Source organism: Suillus discolor, assembly GCF_016758755.1.
Source record: "Suillus discolor strain FC423 chromosome Unknown F5147scaffold_149, whole genome shotgun sequence".
In the NCBI taxonomy this organism is placed as follows: Eukaryota; Fungi; Basidiomycota; class Agaricomycetes; order Boletales; family Suillaceae; genus Suillus; species Suillus discolor.
The window spans coordinates 10091-31805 of NW_024541396.1; the positions used below are offsets into that span (position 1 = coordinate 10091).

The window sequence follows — 21715 nt, forward strand, 5'->3', positions numbered from 1 at the left end:
CTAGATAGGCCCACTAGTTCGTGTTGCCATTCTAGCTGTGTCTATAGCAGTACACAGAATTCTACACGGAACCATTATGTATGTTGCGGTGTAGGGTTCCTAATATTTGGATACACATTGATCCATATGTGTGGTTCTCGTGCAATGGATGGTCAAGCTTGTGGGGTTCGAGGCTATTTTTGCACATAGAAGAAGCTGTGGAGACGTGGCCAATACCGATGACGAGCTTGGTATGGTTTATCGAACATCGATATTTAGTACTATTGACGTGATGTTTGACCCGCTTTGGATCCCGTTGTTTCATAGGGGTTAGAGGTTTCAGCGATCAGACATCAAATTACACATTGAGCAAAACGACTATCTCAATTAGCTTAAGCTTGACCAGTGCAAAATGAAGAGATACTCGAAGATCATCTGAATCATGCAAGTTTGTCTTGTGATAGGATTTGGCAAGTGCACTGAGCATTGCAGCTGGTGATATTCAAGTGTAAAACCATCAGGCATTGAGAATACAACAGTGGATTGAGTCAACTGCGACCACTGTGAGCACCACTACCCCAGCTGCTACTAAGTAGTATTTGCCGTACATGCCGTCCTGACGAGGTATATAAACACGCTCTGATCGTTATCATGGAGGCGTCTGCATGGTCAGACCGCCGCCCCCACTCAGGTAGACAATGCACACTCGTGAGTTTCCATGCCACTTGAACATGGAACGAACGAGCTCGTCAAGCTCCGAGCTACTTAGCTTGTTAATGCAACAAGTTAGGTTATACGAGACCGCAGCTATGCCACCTTGTTTTCTCGTAGATGTTTGCGAGTTTATGTCATGCACGATCAGTGAAACATAATTCACTACAGAGTGCTACAGAGCGCTCCGTAGCATTCCGTAGCACAATCCAACCCGATTTCTCCTCGTGTCGCACATCATGATATGCCACTTCCGTATCGAAGCATCTATGGTATGTCAGTCTATGCTTCACCGATCGTGAAGGTCCTTCTTCACATGCGCTCCGCCTGCGGTTGCTGTTCAGGACACGAGCACTAAGAACTATTTAAGCAATACAGCTACCATCGAGGTACAAGCAAAAATACTCGAGGATCTCTGTATCAAACTATACGAGTAACCGCTCGCTGCGAGTGCACCATCTCCATGGGAAGCACAGAGAACGTTTTTATCTTACTTCAGAGCTGAATGAAGTACAGTTAACGATTGTAGACGGAGAGACAGGTAGACATGATTGAATACTTACAAGTGAACCAGGCGCGTAAGTCGGCCTTCATATCCTCATCGATCTTATCCATCATGGACTGATACGATTCGACGGCTGCTCTATAACTACCTGTTCGAAAGAGTGCATAACACTGTTGCTGATTTGCAGTGTGCCACAAAGACTTCAGGTCCCAGCCGAATAGCTGCGCAAAACACGCAGGTGAGCACGAAATAATTTTCGGTTGCGTCATATCAGCCTACCACGACAAATTCATCGTACGTCAAATGAATTGGCGATTTGTAAAAGAAAGTACTAGCATTGACAGCGGCAGTGAAATGTTCAAGAGCTTCATTGTAGCGCGCACCGTCCAAGGCAATTTTTCCCAGTTGGACGCGTAGGTAGGCCTGGTGTATGAAGGGCAAGAATTAAAGACAACACATGAACCTGGTGTGATCAAGCGTACTTCCACGACACAACAAGCAACAGGATCGACATTGGGACATGCAGCTAGCTCCCGGATGCGAAGCATTGCCTCTTGATGTTCATTTGCATTGAACAACACAATGGCCTAAAAACCGCAATGAAGCACGGAGTATGTGATGAAAATATTACCTGCCTTGATCAAGAAAAGGAAGTGATCGGTCTTTGAATCGCGGTTCGTGAACATGGATGCGAGGTCAAATGAGATCCTCGCGGCCAGAACCTGCTTTTTTCCGCAAAGGGCAATGCCTTCGGAGATATGGCCTGCCAACGATGGCCGAATGCTGACGGACTATGTCATCATCAAAGTTAACTTTTATAAAAACGTCATTATGGGTCAGTCCGTCTCACCTGAATTGCGTCCTGAAGTGCTTGGTCCCAGTCGCATTTTCGCGCCATAACAAATGCGCGATTGGCATAGGCAGTATGATCGTTTGCATCAGTGTAAATATCTCTATGTAGCACCTTGATAGCGGTAGGCCAGTCCCCAGTAATGCATGCATTGCGGACTGTCGAGTTCATAGCGAGAACCTGCGCAAATCATGTTTGCATTGCGCTATAAGAGCTAAGGCTTGGAACATGCCTTGAAATCAGAGTAGGCTTGAGCCTTGGCATAAAAAAGACGCTTAGATGACGAATGGACGGGAAAATGAACATAAATGTACCTGATGTGTCGCCTGCTCTTTCATGAGGCCGTCCTTTGAACCATCCTCTGGCAAAGCGTCCTCGGATGTTGGCCACTCTGAGATCTTTTTATCCATACCTCCACTGAGGATGCGCTTGTCATCCGCAGAGAATGCGACGCAGTCTACCTCCCCAGAGTGCTTGAATATGGCAATGTTTCGTTGATCTGAGAGTCGCCAGAGACGGACACGGTTGTCATGAGATGCGGAGGCAAGGAGAGTGCCATTAGAGTTCAGAGAAATGGCATGGATATCCTTGAAATGGCCCTTCCAGGGATCACTGACTTGCCACCAGGACGATGTATCCCACTCTTCTATGGTGGCACTAACCCCATTTGCCCCCGAGAAAAGCCGTTTGCCATCTGGCGCCCACACGAGTGAGTAACTGAATGCTCCACTGATCGTCCTCATCAACACGGTGGGAACTGGAGGCGGTGGTGTGTAATTATGACCGTAGTAACGGTTTGGGATGCTTGAGTTGTAATCCTGGTAAATTTGGACATTGTGGTCCGTTGCAATTGCAAGAAGTGCTCGCCCATAGCCCGGCTGTGGCGAATACTGAACACAGCGGACAATTCCACTGCAACTGAGTGTATGTTGCACCTGCCACGTTGATGTATCCCATAGCTTCGTGGTAGTGTCAGATGATCCACTAGCCAGCATGCTGGGATACAAAGAAAAGTCGAGTGAAAATATACAACCGTCGTGGGCTTTATCGATTGTTTGGTTGAGTTCCCCAGTGTTTCCATGCCAGACGATAAGCTCTCCGCTCTCATCGCCGCTTGCTATCCATTTCCCATATTGTGAAACAGCCAATGCCCACACCCGACAGCGATGCCCCTCCATCTTTTTCAACACTACACCTGTTTTCAAGTCCCACAGGCGAAGCATTCCATCATACGAGCCCGTAACCATGCGTTCGTCGTCGCTATATTTGGGTTTGAAAACCGCGATTGCGACCACGCGATCCTCGTGATCTTCAAATGCTCGAATGGGCGTGATGTTTGGGATGAGCGCCGCCATTTTGGTGGAGCTGCACAGTTGAGGGGGATGGCGTCTTGCTCGAAGTTGCAGAGGTGCGTGTGATGGGGTGTTTTAAACCTGCTTCATAGCATCACTCCCTCACCAGACGCCCAAAACATGAGGCTATTATCACAAGTACCTTGCTTGACAATCTATGCGAATGGGCTCATGCATCCAAGTCGTGTCACCGCAATGTTCCACATCGGTCAACGAGCCTGATGGCAGTTGTTTCAGGGGTCCACGCAGCAGATAGGAAGATGACATACACGGTTCACCCGATTCACTTGATTGGCCATACCCTCGAATGTTAACTAAGTCGTCATCCAAAGACGTAGTATTCCACCCGGTGACATGTTGAGCTTCTACTCCCTGGAACGTTCGTAGCGGACATCCGAGGCTTCCTTTGATCTGCTAACATCATGATTCATGGGTATGTGCGATTCGCCATCAGCATTGATGAGAAACAATCGTTTCAAACTCTGATTGTCAATTGAAGTCAGCCGTGATTGAACATTGAATTATTTTGGATTCGGGGCTTTGAATCGGCAACTCCAAGACACGGTGTTTCTCGGATTCCCGGTGGTTGAGGATGGCAATGGGTATGACGAGGACTTTCTAGATGGGCCCACTAGTTCCGAGTTCGTGTTTCCATTCTAGCTGTGTCTATATCAGTACGCGGAATTCTACACGGAACCATTGTGTATGTTGCGGTGTAGGCTTCCTAATATTTGAATACATATTGATCCACATGTGTGGTTCTCGTGCAATGGATGGTCAAGCTTGTGGCGTTCGAGGCTATGTTTGCACATAGAAGAAGCTGTGGAGACGTGGCCAATACCGACTCAGACGTATTTGATACTATTGACGTGATGTTTGACCCGCTTTGGATCCCGTTGTTTGTCCAGTCATAGGGGTTAGAGGTCTCAAGCGATGAACATCAAATTACACATTGAGCAAAATGACTATCCCAATCTTAAGCTTGACCAGTGCAAAATGAAGAGATACTCGAAGGTCATCTGAATCATGCAAGTTTGTCTTGTGATAGGATTTGGCACTTAAGTGCACTGAGCATTGCAGATGGTGATATTCAAGTGTAAAACCATCAGGCATCGAGGATACAACAGTGGATTGAGTCAACTGCGACCATGAGCACCACTACCCCAGCTGCTACTAAGTAGTATTTGCCGTGCCGTTCTGACGAGGTATATCAACACGCTCTGATCATTATCATGGAGGCGTCTGTATGGTCAGACCGCCGCCCCCACTCAGGTAGACAATGCACACTCGTGAGTTTCCATGCCACTTGAACATGGAACGAACGAGCTCGTCAAGCTCCGAGCTACTGAGTGTGTTGATGCAACAAATTAGTAGGTCATACGAGATCGCAGCTATGCCACCTTGTTTTCTCGTAGATGTTTGCGAGCTTATGTTATGCACGATCAGGAAAACGTAATTCACTACAGAGTGCTACAGAGCGCTCTGTAGCATTCTGTAGCACAATCCAACCCGATTTCTCCTCATGTCGCACATCATGATATGCCACTTCCGTATCGAAGCATCTATGGTATGTGTCAGTCTATGCTTCACCGATCGTGAAGGTCCTTCTTCACATGCGCTCCGCCTGTAGTTGCTGTTCATGACACGAGCACTAAGAACTATTTAAGCAATACAACTACCGTCGAGGTACAAGCGAAAATACTCGAGGATATCTGTATCAAACTATACGAGTAACCGTTCGCTGCGAGTGCACCATCTCCATGGGAAGCATAGCAAGCGTTTTGATCTTACTTCAGAGCTGAGTGAAGTACAGTTAACAATTGTAGACGGAGAGATGGGTAGACATTACTGAATAGTACTTACCAGTGAACCAGGCGCGTAAGTCGGCTTTCATATCCTCATCAATCTTATCCATCATGGACTGACACAATTCGACAGCTGCTTTACAACTACCTGCTCGAAAGAGTGCATAACACTGTTGCTGGTTCGCGGTTTGCCATAAGGACTTGAGGTCCCAACCAAATAGCTGTGGAAAACATGCAGTTGAGCACGAAACAATTTTCGGTTGCGTCATATCAGCGTACCACGACAAACTCATCGTACGTCACATGAATTGGCGATTTATAGAAGAAAGTGCTAGCATTTGCAGCGACAGTGAAGTGTTCAATAGCTTCGTTGTGGCGCGCGCCCTCCAAGGCAATGTTTCCCAGTTGGACGCGTAGGTAGGCCTGGTGTGCGAAGGGCAATAACCAATGACAACACAGGGACCTGATGTGATCGAACGGGTACTCACTTCTACGATACGACAAGCGACAGGATCGACATTGGGACACGCAGCTAGTTCTCGGATGCGAAGAATTGCCTCTTGATGTTCATTTGCATTGAACAATGCAATGGCCTAAAAACCGCAATGAAGCACGGAGTATGTTGGAAAAATATTGCCTGCCTTGATCAAGAAAAGGAAGTGATTGATCTTCAAATCTCGGTTCGTGAACATGGATGCGAGGTCAAATGAGATCCTCGCAGCCAGAACCTGCTTTTTCCCGCAGAAGGCAATGCCCTCGGAGATATGGCCTACCAACGATGGCTGAATGCTGACGGACTATGCCATCATCAAAGTTAACCTTTGTAAGGAGGTCACGATGGGTCAGTCCGTCTCACCTGAATTGCGTCTTGAAGTGCTTGGTCCCAGTCGCATTTTCGCGCCATAACCAATGCGCGATTAGCATAGGCGGTGTGATCGTTAGCATCAGTGTAAATATCTAGATTTAGCACCCTTTCGGCAGTAGGCCAGTCCCCAGTTATGCATGCCTCGCGGACTGTCGAGTTCATAGCGAGGAACTGCGTAAATCATGTTCGCATTGCGTTATAAGAGTCAAGGTTTAGAACATGCCTTGAAATCGGGGTAGGCTTGAGCCTTGGCATAAAAGACGCTTAAATGATGAATGGGCACGAAAATGAAAACAAACATACCTGGTGCATAGCCTGCTCCTTCATGAGGCCGTCCTTTGAACCATCCTCTGGCAAAGCATCCTCGGATGTTGGCCACTCTGAGATCTTTTTGTCCACACCTCCACTGAGGACGTGCTTGCCATTCGCAGAGAACGTGACACAGTTCACCTCCACAGGGTGCTTGAATATGGCGACGTTTCGTCGATCTGAGAGTCGCCAGAGGCGGACGCGGTTGTCATGGGATGCGGAGGCAAGGAGAGTGCCGCTAGAGTCCACAGAAATGACATGGATATCCTTGAAATGGCCCTTCCAGGGATCACCGACCTGCTGCCAGGTCGATGCATCCCACTCTCGTATGGTGGGATCAGCCCCATTACCACCCGAGAGAAGCCGTGTGCCATCTGGAGTCCACGCGAGTGAATAGTTTAATCCTCCACTGATCGTCGTCATCAACTGAGTGGGAAATGCTGGTGGTGATGGGTAATTGTAACTGTAGTAACTGTTTCCAGTGTAATTTCGGTAAATTTGAATGTTGTGGTCCGTTGCAATCGCAAGAAGTGCATACGAATGCTGTGACCGTGGCGAATGCTGAACGCAGCGGACAGTTCCACCGCAATTGAGTGTATACTGCACCTGCCACGTTGATGTATCCCATAGCTTCGTGGTAGTGTCAGATGATCCACTAGCCAGTATCCTGACACTCGAAGAAAAGTCGAGTGATAATATCCAGCCGTCGTGGGTTTTACTGATTGTTTGGTTGAGTTCCCCAGTATCTGCATCCCAGACGATAAGCTCTCCGCTCTCATCGCCGCTAGCTATCCATTTCCCATCTCGTGAAACGGCCAATCCCCGCACTCGACTGCTATGCCCCTCCATCTTCTTCAACACTACACCTGTTTTCAAGTCCCACAGGCGAAGCATTCCATCATACGAGCCCGTAACCATGCGTTCGTCGTAACTATATTGGGGTTTGAAAACCACGATTGCGACCACGCGATCCTCGTGATCTTCAAATACTCGAATGGGTTTGATGTTTGGAATGAGCGCCGCCATTTTAAGTGGAGCAGCAGCACAATTGAGGGGGATGGCGTCTTGCTCGAAGTTGCAGAGGTGCGTATGATAGAGTGTTTTAAACCTGCTTCATAGCATTGCTCTCCACTAGACGCCAAAAACACGAGGCTATTATCACAAGTACCTTGCTTGACGATCTAAGCGAATGGGCTCATGCATCCAAGTTATGTCGCCGCAATGCTCCACATCAGTCAATGATCTTGATGGCAATTGTTTCAGGGATCCACGCAGCAGATAGGAAGACGACATACACGGTTCACCCGATTCACTTGATTGGCCATGTCCTCCAATTTTAATTAAGTCGCCATCCAAAGACGTAGTATTCCACCCGGTGACATGTTTGGCTTCTCTTCTCTGGAACATTCGTAGCGGAGATCCGAGGCTTCCTTTGATCTGCTCTGGTTGCTAGCATCATGGGTATGTGGGATTTGTCATTAGCACTGAAGATAATCAATCGTTTCAAACTCTGATTCAAGTCAGCTGAGCCTGTGATTGAACGTTGGATTCAAATTTTGGATTCGGGGTCTTGAATCGGCAACTCCAAGACACGTTGTTTGTCGGATTTCCGGTGGTTGAGGATGGCGATGGGTATGGCGATAGCCTTCTAGATGGACCCACCAGCGAAGTTCGTGTTTCCATTCTAGTACACGGAATTATACACGGAACCATCATGTATGTTGCGTGTAGGGCTCCTAACATTTGAATACACATTGCATACAATATGTGGTTCTCGTGCCATGGATGATCAAGCTTTCAGGCTTATGTCGTTCGAGGTTACTTTTGCACATAGAAGCTCTGGAGTTGTGGCAATACTGACTCGGATGACGAGCCGACTCCAGTGTTATATGTTTGGTACTGTTGACGTGATATTTGGCCCGACCATTCATGGATCTTGTTATTTGTCCAGTTCCTCAAGTAAACAGCGTTAGAGGGGGGGAAAATACAGTGTATCAATATGAAAGTAGCGATGAGACATTCAAATTACACATTGAACGAAACGAATGTCTCGAGCTTGACCAGTGCAAAATGAACAACATTCCACGGGAGATACTCGAAGATCATCTGAATCACGCAAGTTTGTCTTATGATAGGAAGAAAGTGCGCTGAGTATTGCAGATGGTGTATAACTGATATATAAGTGTAAAATTGTCAGTCATGGAGTATACAGCAGTGAATTGGGTCAACTGCGACCATGAGCACCACTACGCCAGCTGCTACTAGCATTTGTCGTGCCGTCCTGACGGGGTATATCAACATGCTCTAAGCACTATCGTGGAGGCATCCTCAGTCTGCCGTAAGACCAGCATGAAAGGTAGCACAGGAACGCCTTGCACCAATATACGTCTGGGAGTGAATCAATGTCGGACGACTCGGTATCCTGCGGCACTCTAGGTTGCTGTCCAGAAGAATGTTGGGCGTCGTCTACTGTCTTGTATTCCGGTAGCTTGGCAGCAGCCAGCCACTATAAAACACAAATTAGCGAAGCAATGTTAGATAAAAGGATGCAGGTTACAGTGACCTTGCGCCCTGGTGCGACTTCAACGACTGGTGGCCCATGGTTATGTTTTGGCACAAGGAACGAAAGGCGATGTCATAGAAACTGCGTGACTGGACCGTTCGAGGGCTCATTTCGAACTCTGAGCTTCATAGAGGCAATACACTGCTGTGCATTGTGTAGAACAAGGCTGGCTTGATAACGTTCTGAATATAGACACACGGATGATCACGTCTTATCATGGGCGTCAAAGGTGGTTCAAAAGTCCGCTCTAGAAAGCTATATTTGTATCCTTCATTGGGCGTCTAATGAGTCTCTCACTAACCACGACTAGCAGAGGTTATCGATCGTGAGTTACTCACTATGTGTCATGACGCTATTGTCTAACATTAGCAAACAGCTTTGAAGACATCATGGACGACTCGGACAGCATAGGCGCCTCCAGAACTGACGATAACGACTTCAGAGATCTTGTCGAAGAAGTATTCGACGAATATATCGTCAACGAGATACCAATTCGCCTAATTCATATCAGCAACGATGGCCAGGGGCTGAATTTCAAACTCGTGGACAGAAATTTCGTCAAGGAGCACTTCAAATCAGTCCCCGGCGAGATTTACAGAGAATTTTGCAACGAAAGGCTCGTGGACAGGGAGGGCCGTATCAGGGAGCGGATGAAGGAGACATTCAAATATGCTATCTTCTCCCATCGGTGGCTGTTCAGCGAGCCTTCGTATCAAGATATGCCGACGGAGCCAATGAAAGTCCAGGCTGAGCTCGAGCCTAAGTGGAAGAAGCTTCAAGAATTTTGTCGCAAAGCGAAGGTTGACCATGGTTGCGAATTTGCCTGGTCAGACACGTGCTGCATAGACAAAACAAGGAGCGCGGAGTTGGACGAATCCATCCGCTCCATGTTTCGCTGGTACAGAAATTCCCACATATGCATCGTACACCTGTCGGGGACGGAAGACCTTGCAGCTCTTGAAAGGCAGCAGAGGGGTGGAACAAAGATCGATGTTTGGTTCACAAGAGGATGGACACTTCAAGAGCTCCTGGCTCCATCGCAAATCAAGTTTTACGGAACGAACTGGCAGCCCCTCGTACCACTTCATGACTCCAAGAGCGACAGAGTTAGCGATATCATCATGCGAAAGATAGAGAAAATCACAAACATTCCTCTCAGAGATCTTAAATCGTTCAGTCCCGGCACAAATCGAGTGCCGGAAAAGATGTTGTGGGCCTCGAAGAGGAGAACGACCCGCGTCGAAGATATTGCATATTGCCTCATTGGAATATTTGATGTCAGCCTCATGATCGCGTACGGGGAGGGGAACAGGGCCTTCTTTCGTCTGATGGAGGAGATAATGAAGAGATATGACAAATGGGACGTGTTTCTCTGGAGTGGCAAATGCTCCCACTACAACGCAGCCCTTCCTTACGATCCACGTTGTTATCCTGTGGGATATCAGGAAACGCTTGTAAAGCGCCGACACGAAGCAGACAATGAGGAGGAATGGAATACAGCAAACTACGGCATTGGAGATAGGCTTTTTGCCTTGACTAACCATGGCCTCCGAATCAAGGTGCTCTGTCTGTCTGTTGATCTACAACAGACAAGAGACGAGCCGCATAATTCGAGATACCTTACCTTCAGGCATCCGGAGTTCAATCATGATGTGGTGGTGAGGCACATTGGCACAAAGCGTGAACCTCATACCACCTGGGCAATAGCTGTCCTCGACTACTGGGCTAACGGCAGTGGGAGGGGTTTCATCGACAGGGTCAGAAGAGAGCCATTTACCGCGTTTCTTTTGTCCATGGATAAATTACATGCTCCAGATGCAAGGTGGAAGAAGGAGATGACAGAGGAAGTTATTAGAATTCGACCAGCCAACCACTACGAGAATACTTTGGTCGAGTTGTACCTTTAATGACGTGGCTTTGCTATCAAGACTTGTGCTCAGCTCGTGTTCTTGAGAGTAGAAATTAATTTTTGGAGTAGTAGCGGAGTTTGAATGAGGTACTACAGACCCGGTGGGCCCGGGTGCTTAGGCCCTCGATCTACTACGAACAAGTCCAGACTAGACATAGCTTTGCCGTTTTTAGCATTAATGCTCCAACAGGATTTGAATCTTTTGATGAGTCCGTTCTTTGACGTCTGATCTGCTCCGCCACAGTGAGTACAGCCATCTTAGCTACATCTCACGGGTGCGGGAAGGGCCCTTATATTGGAGTCTTATTCCCTAGTAATAATACAAGGCTGAATACGCACTGGCAGCTTGTTCAAGCAATTGCCAAAGGTCCTCCTACCAGTGGTGGTGTTGACAATCCACTAATCACTATAGTTGTCGACCAATCTTCCTATCATCGCTTTTATGATCCAATCAATGATAACTGAACGTTCTGCCCCGGTTTTCAGCCGATCTTGAAGTGTATTTCATCAGTGAGCTATACATATAAGATATTCGCACGAACTCACAGAGCTCACAACTCCTCCTTGTTTCGCAGCTGGTCATGCAGAACCAGGTAATCAAGCAAACCCCGCGACAACAAATCCCTTCATTCGAAATCGGCTCACAAAAGACTCCAGGTCCACTTGTGTCCATTGCACAGGTGAAGGGGCACCTCCGCCTCCTGAGAGCGTTCCATAACCTGAGAGTTACAGTAGAAGAATGCAAGGACCGCAGAATTCCTACCTTTGCAGCACAAATGGATAGAGATAGCCGGTGGATATGGTTTATTACCCTGGCTATTGACAGGTTCGTCAAATCACTTCCATTCAATGACGTACACACCATGACGCCTAAACAAGATTTGAGCGATGGGTCAAATCTCTGACATTCGTACCTCTTGAGAAATTCATCAACAAACAGTTCCCACCCATCGACGTGTGGATGGTTTGGCATGCCTACCTATTGAATCCATGGTAAGTTTTGTACTATTGAACCCTGCGGAGTTAATGATTCGAAATTTCACCTTGGGCAGTTGGTACGAAGAAGACTGTGAACGTCTCCTCATTCTTCAACAACTCCGCCTCCTCAACGTGTCCGTCGTTTCTTCTGTCAGTTCTTGCTCATAGTTATTTTCCTGGACACAAGCTGACCATGTGTAGATCGATGTTGGAAAGCTTGCAAGGAATCAGCCATCTGCCTCGCGGATTGCTGCATGGCACAAACAAACTGGGTCATTCTTCGATCCATTTGATGCCATGGAAGAATTAACTCATAAACAAATGGAGTGTCCTCGGTGTCGGACCCGTGTCTTCGTTCGTGAGTCAAGAGGTCCATTCATCTCTTCTAAGGCTGATATATTTTACAGCGTTTGTCAATGATAACGGAACCGGGTACTCTGAGCAGCAGTTTAGTGCTATGTGTCCTCTCCCAGGATGTAGACTGAAGATCACAAAAGGGAATCTAGCCATGGCGAAGTTCGTGCGAGATCTGACAGAGTCAGAGGATGGCAGCGAAAATTTCATGGCGTTGAGTGGCAGTATATTCAACACGATTTCTATTGCTGATAATATTACAGTGGAACTCTATTCTTCGGTAACGGAAAGCGAGATCCTCGACGGGCGAAGGCAATCAAAGATCAACTAACTCAGTCATCACAGTTTTGTCGTAAGAGTCTTCAGTCTTCTGACCAGCGCATTGCTCGACTGGACTGGGAGAAAGAAATTAAGGAAAGCATTGGTTATTCCTTGCCACTGTTAAAAGACGCTATAGCGATAGTCCTCAGAGATCAGCCAGAGGCGACGTATGTGACCCCATGACGTTCTAGAAATGATTTCTCACCCCAGTTAAGGAGGACCAGAATTTTGAGTGCATACGAAGACGACAGTCCGTTTTCTATCAATCTCATTTCTGCGGTGAGTTGCAATGTTTCCGCTTTTTTCTATATCTATAATAATTTTCGGCTAGGTGCTGCGACAGGGGATATTTACCAAAAGGATTGATGAATTAGGCTGGCTCAGACCCGGCACATTCAAGGAAGGTAATAGATCGCAACTCCTGGAACATGCTCTGCTCCGATATCACTGGTAAGGATAAATATATCGTGAGGTCGCAATGACAGCCTGATCATTACTGTAGCTTCCTCGATTTAGCAGCAGCCTCACCGAATCTCATGTCTGTCCCTACACTTGACATTGACCTGATTTGGCACAGTCATCAGCTGATGGGTGGCAGGTACGGTGTTGATTGCGATATATACATAGGCCGTCGTGTTGACCAGTGAGTGAAGTCTCCTAGTTCATAGCTGAGATAATCTAATATATTTTGCAGTCCACTCACCACAGAAGAAGCCATTCTTTCAAGAGCCCTTGATGATACATGTCGTGCATGGCAGGTAATTTGAGATATGCTTGTGGTTGAGAATCTTTACTCATCAAGCCTCAGTCGCGGTTTCACATCCCATACATGCAGTGCGGTTGCCCTGCACCAGACAAAACTTTATTTGAGAGGCTCGTGCGCATCTTCCGACAGTGCACGGGAACCCGAACGCGTCTTCAAGCGTCCCTTCATCCTGACCATCTACCCGCCACGCATCCCAGTCTTCACAATGCTGTCCTCGACCCAGAACGTGGAGCCTTTGGATCTTTTGGCAAACCAGCTCATCCGCAACGAGACGAGAAAGACCTTGTCAGACTCTCTCGCCCATTGGGGGTTCGGAAGAAGCGTTCGAGAAAAACTGATACGGAACTTCCACCACAGTTGGAGGGCTTTGTTTTCGAGAAGATTACTGAGGAACCTGTATCCCTTGGTCCCGCACCTCCATACGTCGGCTATGAGTCGGACGCTCGTCGTATGAACACTTGTCATATGCATGTCATTTGACACATACTTATGATCTAAATTATCACTTGGTTTATTTGCGCAGCTGTCGATACTTCATGTAAATAACTTTCTCATCTGTTCACCGGTTCTCTGATGTCTGTGACTGACCATGCAAAACTATCTTTTACCCGGGACAAAGAATGAGAAAGCACAATAAATGTCTACAATTTGTGTGAAATGCGGTGGAATTCACGTCAAGTCTGATCTTGGAAGGTGGAAAGCACACGTAGGAGGACCATACGGTTTCCTGGGACTCCTGGGACTGACAGCCGCACAGGAAGTTGTCTTACTGTATTTGGCACCAACCTTTGGGTTCTAACATGTACAAACAGTCGGTTACCTATTGCAGATGTACGGTGGAAGGTACGCAGTACTAGTTGGTCTTGGTAATTTCAATTGTACCCTGCGCTTGTAAACCTACTGGGAGCTTTTCCATGGCTGACCCAACTCCTATAGATGGTCCAGTGCTTGACCCTTGGCAGGATCCCCATCCTTTTTCTTCCGACGTCTTACCGAACGGATCCAATCCTTCCGAGTCCGTAGATTCAGAGAATGCAACGCAGGAGTCTGAAAGTGGCGAAGATGAGTCTGAAAGCCGAGAGAAAGATGACGATGAGGAAGGGGAGGAAGACGATGTGGAAGGGGAAGGGGAAGAAGACGAAGGTGAAGATGAAGATGACTACGAAGATGAAGAGGAGGATGAACCAACTCTAAAATATGAACGTATGGGCGGGGCGGTTAACGACCTTCTCAAGAAGGATTCGGCTTCTGCTCTTGCAGTCTCAAATAAACTTTTGGTAAAGCTTTCACTCTAATGTGAGTAGGAAAGGAGTGACCCCCGAATCATCTAGGCACTTGGAACTCACAATGGTATTGTTCACATTGTCGATTTAACGGGTAAACGCATCAAGTCGTACAAACCTCATCAAGCTTCGGTGAGCGATGCAGAGTTTGACAGTACTGCAGACTTCGTAGCGACTGCCTCCATCGATGGTAGGGATAGGTTCCGCCTCGACCATTAAATTCTAATAACTTTACGATTAGGACAGGTCGTTATTCAATCCCTCTCGACCCATGAGTCATACATGTCCGACATGAAGCGACCAATTCGCACTGTAGCACTTGAACCTAATTTTGCCAAGAAAAGTACGCGATCGTTTGTGTGTGGAGGCATGGCCGGGACACTGGTACTGAGAGAAAAGGGCTGGCTGGGGCATAAGGAAACAGTCCTTCACTCCGGTGAAGGTCCAGTATGGCATGTACGATGGAGGGAACGCTTAATTGCGTGGGCGAATGACTCGGTGGGTTCGCATTGATATTTCCTGACCATATTGACACTGTCCATGAGCAGGGAGTCAGGATCTACGACACTCAGTCCCAGATGCTGCATCACATTCATCGAGCGCCCCGCTGATAGCCCTCGTGCGGACCTTTTCAAGTGCACTTTATATTGGCAAGATGATACGACTCTCCTGATAGCATGGGCGGACCACATCAAGATCGCGCACATTCGAGAACGCCCGTCTACTGCGACCGCATCAGGCAGTGATTAATCAACCTCCTTTCATTGTTGAGATCACCGCTGCATTCCAACTTGACTGCATGGTCTCAGGGATTGTATCCAACTCACTCTCGATGCCAAGATCCCTGGACACATCCTCTGTGCAGGATGAAACGCTACCATCATTTCTGATATTGGCCTACCAAACACCAGATACATATGGCGACGAAATGACGGAAGATCGTACAAGACAAGCTCGTAAAACAGCTGAGCGCCCCGAACTACGGATAATCACTCATACAGGTGAAGAGCTATCGGCCGATGCGCTTGGTGTCACGAATTATCAAGCATGGAGTTGCAACGACTATGTGATGGCGGAGGTCGACGGGCCGAATTTGCCAGGGACATCAGGAAGATGCCATATCGTAATTAGCCCCAAAGATATTGTCATCGTGCGGCCCAGGGATAGGAAGGACCATGTCTTGTGGCTCGTAGAACATCAGCGATATGACGAAGCTCTCGAAGAAGTAGAGAAGCTTGACGAGGACGAATGCTCTGCGGAAGGCGATCAGTCTGAGATCAGTCCTATCGCTATAGGAGAGCGATATATCAGGCATTTGGTGGCTGAAGGTAGAACCACGTTTGATACCGTTTCTGCAGATATCAGCTTAAAATTTGTCAGGCAACTTTGCTAAGGCTGCAAGTCTTTGCCCGAGAGTCTGTAGCGCAGACATCGAACGCTGGGAAAATTGGATATTTGTTTTTGCTCAAAGTCAGCAACTACAGGTATGTTGACTCTGTGATGCCATATACACGCATTTCAGCTGCATTTTTTTTCGCAGACAATCATTCCTCATGTCCCAACGGAGGCACCTCAACTTGACCATCTGGTCTATGAGATGATTCTTGCACACTTCCTTGTGCATGATAGGCAGGTATATCATGTGAATGTCTTAGGCGTAATTAGGACTGATTCGTTGCATAGTCTCTAATGCGCACTATCAAGGAGTGGCCGAAGTCGATTTATGATATATCCACTGTCATTGTTGCGGTGCAAGCAGAACTTGAGCGATCGCCATCATCATCAACCTCAAAAAGCTTACCTGCACCAGACGCTGTGATTCTCATGGAATGTTTGGCTGAGCTGTTTGTGTAACCCATGGAGTTGTTCTACTCTCGCTGATCTCGACTCCAGTTATACTGCTAATCGACAATACGGAAAAGCCTTGCCGTTTTTCCTCCGCCTCAGACGACAGAATGTATTTGAACTCATCCGGGAGCATAATCTATTCACCGATGTGAAGGATCAAGTACTCTTGTTGATCGAGTTTGATCAAGAGCTCCTTGAAAGGCGAAAACAAGAAGGCGCAGAAGGCGAAGCAACTTCCAGCGAAGCAATCGCCCTACTGGTGGATCATATCCATTCTATACCTGTGCGATCATCACGTTCTCTTGTCTTCTAACTTGTCTGAACAGTTGAACAGATCGCTCGCGTGGTTCAGCAGCTCCGTGATCGCCCCTTTTATCTCTTCCTTTACCTAGATGCTTTATTTAAAAAGGACTCTCAGCTTGGGTCTGAGTTCGCTGATCTTCAGGTAAGCCCATCACCGGATAAGAGTTTAAATGCCTGTTGTATTGATGTACATTTACAGGTTACGTTGTTCGCCGAGTTTGCAACTCACCGCCTGATTGACTATCTTCGGGCAAGCACTTCATACAATCTTGAGGCGGTTTGTCGTTTACTTAAACTGGTCACATCATTGTCTAACATCCTTCAGGCGTACAATGAGTGCAAGAACAGAGATCTTGTAAATGAGATGGTGTTCTTACTTGGTCGCATGGGCAACAACAAGAAGGCGTTAACGCTCATCATTGAGCGCCTAGGCGACGTGCATATGGTACGTGATTGGGCAGATGAAGGCCAACAAAGAGTAACATTCAGCAAATATAGGCGATCGAATTCGCTAAAGAACAAAGTGATGACGACCTTTGGGAGGACCTTCTCAAATATTCTGAAACACGTCCGAGTAAGTGACATGAAAAACAATTTTTGCATCGTTCTCACTCCCTGTAGCTTTCATTCGCGGTCTACTGGAAAATGTCGGAGCTGAAATTGACCCCATCCGTTTGATTCGTCGGATCAAGAACGGGTTGGAAATTCCTGGCCTCAAGGAAGCATTGATCAAGATTCTCCATGACTTCCATCTTCAGATCTCCCTTATGGAGGGATGCCAAACGATTCTCAATGGCGACAGCTCCGACCTTGCTAAGACGCGCTCAAAGGGTCAGAATAGCGGATTCTTCATGAAATGTGCGAAAATTTGCTATTGTACTCTTTCGTCGTTGATAAGCTCGACACCTATTCTAGCAAGAACGATGTGTGTGCTATGTACGCAACCCCTACAACGATCACCACAAGACCTTCTTTTGCTATTCTTGTGTCATCACGTAGTTCATGCCAGCTGCGTGGATAGCATGTCAGACATTTACAACGAGGAACCCAGTGAAAGCATAAATGTGCTCGTCAGTGGAGTAAGCGCTAAGATTGCTTTGTGAGTTCACACATCTACATTCATCCACTTTCTCATCTTGTTCGGTAGCGCTTCTGTAGTACGGGCTAAAATCCCTCAGGGTTGTCCTGTTTGTTACCGGAGGAGCGAAGGGAATCTAATGTAACTACAGATTTCGTCCCTCTTTTGCATGATTTACTATATACCTTGCATTCACGCAATCATCTCTTCTGGATACCATTTGAATTCACATTGAGCGCGTTCAACTGCTGGTGGGAGTACTAAATCTCTTTCTCGACATACACACACTTCGTTAGGACTTTCGATCAAGATCAAAGCAAAGCAACTTAGCGATTGCGGTTGGTCATATCATCTAGGTCAAGTTTGTGTTTACATAAATTCGAATGCTTGCGATGGTTTTGCAACGGGCTTGGGAATATCATATTGAATTCCACCTGCTTAATCTCTGAATAGGTCACAACTTTCATTCTTGATCTAGTGTCTGAACTTCCAAATCCTGTATGGCGTACTCTCACCCTTATTCTGTTGTAACCCATCCTCAAGGAGTAGCATAATGCCGTTGAACAAATCTTGTAGGCATTTTTTTGTTGCTCACCATCAAACAGGAAGGTATATAAAAAATCGGCCGGCACGACTCAGTCCCCAACCTCGAACGACAGCGCTGTAGCAATGATAAATCTGGCACGCCGCATGTACTTGAGGGGGAATACGAAGACTTGAGATAGCAACGCTCGCGAAAAGGAAGGTTGTGGCAGAGATTGAGTATTAGAAATGGTTAGTACACCTGGAAGAGTGCGAAACATGAGCCATCGATATTCCATGTCTCGTAAGCTGGAATAATCTTTCCTATACATGACATTATAAAACTGTTTCACTCAATGTATGAGAGGGGAGTGTATCCACGTTGGAACTGGCATGCGCTGTACAAATCACATCCCAGTCATCGCTCCTGTTCTAGTACCTGAATCTCCATATCCTGCGCAACATTTACAACCTCCTCATCTTCGTCCTGTTGTGACATATCGTGCGGGAGTATCAAGTTCAGCACCAAGGCAACGATGCCAGATATCAAAACTGTCGTCAATGGTATTAGTATCATGTGACAGTGACAATGCGTGGAACTTGTCGACTGACAAGGCGTGCTTAGCAGAATCGTGATGCTCTCAAACAACCCTTGGAGACCTTTATTTGGGTTACTCACACCATCAAATAGATAAGTAAAGATAGTGGGCACAAGAAGGTCCCCAACGCCGAATGACAACGCTGCAGCGAGGATGAATCTGTCGCGCCGCGTGTACTGGATGTAAGAAAGAACGCGGAGGCCTGAGACGGCGACGCTCGCGAAGAGGAACGTCGTCACACCGCCCAAGACGGGGTTGGGTACTGTGAATGGTAAGTGCCTGAAAGAGAACCAGCAAGGCATAAGCATACTTGCGAGGAAGAACCCTGAGATCTTTCCGAGGCAACCGAAGATGATAAGGAAGGCACAACACCATCTTCCTGCGGTGCGGTTTGCACAGCGAGTGACAGAAATGACACCATTATTCTACGCCAACCACAAGATAAGACCAGGCACCGCAATGATAGAAGATTTTGTCAAACCTGCGCAAATACAGATAGAGGAGTGACAGTAAACAAGGCAGAAATAAATCCACCTATCCCATCGCTCTGCAACATAAATCAGAACATCATTGGTAGCCATATCCATGGAAAGACAAACCAGAACACCGCCTTGTATTCTTGAATCGAAATCCTCTCCCACGACAGGGATACGGGACACTTCCGAAGACGCGGTTATGTCGCCAATTGCTTCCATTGTCGTTGATACTGACGTCGACGTTTCATTTAGCCAGCCTGTCCCCAAGAAAGAGAGAGATGCCGACCGTAAACTGCTAGCATAGGTAAAATAGCTGGCGGGTACACATTAATCTTGAATCGATATACCCTACCCAACAGTCAGACTTCGTATCAACATGCAAGAATGGATATTTTACCATAAGAATGTGATTGCAGGTGCACTCGTGATGGTACTTCCGTCGATGTACCCGGCTGCGCCGGCAACGATACATCCTACTGCAAGCCCAACGATGATACTCGCATTCTTGAGGAACGGAGAGCCGAAGAGTTCCGTGAGAATGATGCTCACGAAAGAGAGGAACCCGAGACCTATGAACTGAGGAGAGCCCCATCTGTCATAGAACGTCATTAATGTACTAGATTCAAATGCTTCAGACATACGGTAATGCATGGGGAGACCCAACTGTCGGGCATAGCTGATAGATCCCGCTGGTCGGGCGCGCCTGACATCCATTCGAACCACCACCCCAGTCAAGGATGCCAGAGGACCCGACGAGAGATGATCCAATCATGAGGATACAGGTGCCTGAGATAAGTGAGCCTTGAGGCACAAAGCCAAGCCGTAATCATACCAGTGACTATGGGAGGAAAAATCCGTTGCAAAATCCGCGGATGAAGAAATGACAATCCGATCTCTAAAAATGCGCAAATAAGGGAAGTGCCTTCATAACGTCAGTAACCTAGATATTACCGGGAACTCGAGATCGACTTACCAAGTATCATCCCATAGGCATCTGGGCACGGTCCTCGCGTGACAGTCCCATCCGCAGCAGTTGTCGAAGGACATGTGCCGTTGGCGTACATCATGTTGAAAATCTGCGTTTATCCACCTTATCAAATAATGTTACGGGTATAAAATACAGGCGCGCATACGGCACTTGCTGTACTGAGCGTAGCAAAACTCGTCCCGACCACGGACAAAAGCCCAGTACCAAGATAATAGCGGCCCCATAACTTTATGCGTGACATTTGTACTAAACTTAGAATGCCTGATTCCTAAATCAGTTCTGCGTGAGTGTAAGTTCGTTATGGCCAGACATACCAGACCCGATGAGTGAAGCTGATATCATGTAGGATGATGTGTCAGAGTCCAGCATCAAGGCACTGGCAAGAATGATGGGCGGTGCAATGAGACCTGCAAGCATCGCAAGTGCATGCTGCAACCCGCTTGTTATAGCCAGTACAAGCGGGAGTTCGTCGTTGATGCCATAAAATGGCGGTTGTTTGCTTCTAGCTGTAGGAAGAGATGGCAGACAGAGCCATCGATAATCATAGTCACCAAACCAGCCATGTTTCGTAGTCACTTTCTGTCGTACGACGCTGAATACAGAGCGTGGGTTGGGATTGGCAGCAGGTGACGGCTGTTCTTTGGTCACTGAAGACGTGGAAACACGCGACATAGTGGTGCTATGCCTGGAGAACTCAAGGCAGAGACGTCTGAGTGCTGGTCAGGGTGTGCAGGAGAATCCAGGGAAGGATTCGGCCCCAGCGGACCTAGCTTTTTGTTATCTTTACGCAAGCACGTGTGGCAGGCACGGGCGCCTAATCAGAGGAAGTCAAATTTGATAAGGGCTACGTTATTGAGGGATATCTGAAATGGCCGAACCGTTTGGGATGAAAGGTGCCGATAGGCGTCCCCAGACTTAGCCTGTACTTTGGCCCGGACTTCGTCCCACACATGAGGAGCAACGCAGAGGATTGAATGATACGCCTGCTCACTGTCCTTGGCAAGACAAGGGCTACGTTATCGAGGAAATAGCCGGTCTGGGACGAAAGATGCCGAGAGCGTCCCAGACTTCGTCCCACGCACAGTGAGGTGTGACGCAGCTGAGGATTGAAATTCATTGAATGACACGCCTGGTTATTGTCTGCAGTGCCATGGACCTTGGGAGCATTTTAACAGTACACAACGCTTCAAACCGTGGATGCATCCCACTTGTACAGTAGTTATAATATATTTGATGGATCAATAAACCATTATAGACCGTGTTGGTTGTTCTAACCACACGGTGGGGACATACCTTTGCCGTATCGGCTTGCCCGAGTATCCGTCCAGGTTGCCGCAACAGATCGAAAGAG

The 21715-nt window shown here is 47.3% G+C and overlaps 4 protein-coding genes across 4 annotated transcripts; 3 read left to right on the forward strand and 1 right to left on the reverse strand.

The window, feature by feature from the left end:
• Positions 1-9388: 9388 nt before the first annotated feature.
• Positions 9389-10315, forward strand: F5147DRAFT_537690 (uncharacterized protein; the record flags this gene model as incomplete). The annotated part of the gene is made up of 1 exon (XM_041430188.1): positions 9389-10315. A coding segment is annotated over one exon (927 nt), but the record flags the coding sequence as incomplete, so codon positions are not given.
• Positions 10316-10944: 629 nt separating this feature from the next.
• F5147DRAFT_729265 (uncharacterized protein) lies at positions 10945-13911 on the forward strand. The gene is made up of 12 exons (XM_041439359.1): positions 10945-11358; positions 11424-11674; positions 11728-11841; positions 11901-11976; positions 12028-12184; positions 12234-12393; positions 12444-12668; positions 12717-12780; positions 12833-12951; positions 13004-13144; positions 13196-13259; positions 13310-13911. The coding sequence occupies exons 2-12, from the start codon at positions 11430-11432 to the stop codon at positions 13745-13747; spliced, it is 1803 nt and encodes a 600-aa protein (XP_041284845.1). The 5' UTR covers positions 10945-11358; positions 11424-11429; the 3' UTR covers positions 13748-13911.
• Positions 13912-14109: 198 nt separating this feature from the next.
• F5147DRAFT_729267 (uncharacterized protein) lies at positions 14110-18030 on the forward strand. The gene is made up of 16 exons (XM_041439360.1): positions 14110-14544; positions 14599-14740; positions 14792-15048; positions 15103-15292; positions 15360-15878; positions 15931-16034; positions 16091-16183; positions 16234-16394; positions 16444-16681; positions 16733-16843; positions 16901-16978; positions 17027-17146; positions 17200-17275; positions 17323-17559; positions 17617-17800; positions 17849-18030. The coding sequence occupies exons 1-16, from the start codon at positions 14182-14184 to the stop codon at positions 17922-17924; spliced, it is 2949 nt and encodes a 982-aa protein (XP_041284846.1). The 5' UTR covers positions 14110-14181; the 3' UTR covers positions 17925-18030.
• A 533-nt stretch (positions 18031-18563) lies between these two features.
• Positions 18564-21222, reverse strand: F5147DRAFT_729275 (xanthine uracil permease). Its single transcript, XM_041439361.1, has 12 exons — positions 20679-21222; positions 20510-20625; positions 20350-20452; positions 20209-20298; positions 20018-20162; positions 19774-19968; positions 19663-19724; positions 19500-19606; positions 19382-19447; positions 19211-19325; positions 18914-19162; positions 18564-18853 (listed from the first exon to the last, which is right to left on the reverse strand). The coding sequence occupies exons 1-12, from the start codon at positions 21034-21036 to the stop codon at positions 18720-18722; spliced, it is 1740 nt and encodes a 579-aa protein (XP_041284847.1). The 5' UTR covers positions 21037-21222; the 3' UTR covers positions 18564-18719.
• Between the last annotated feature and the right edge of the window lie 493 nt (positions 21223-21715).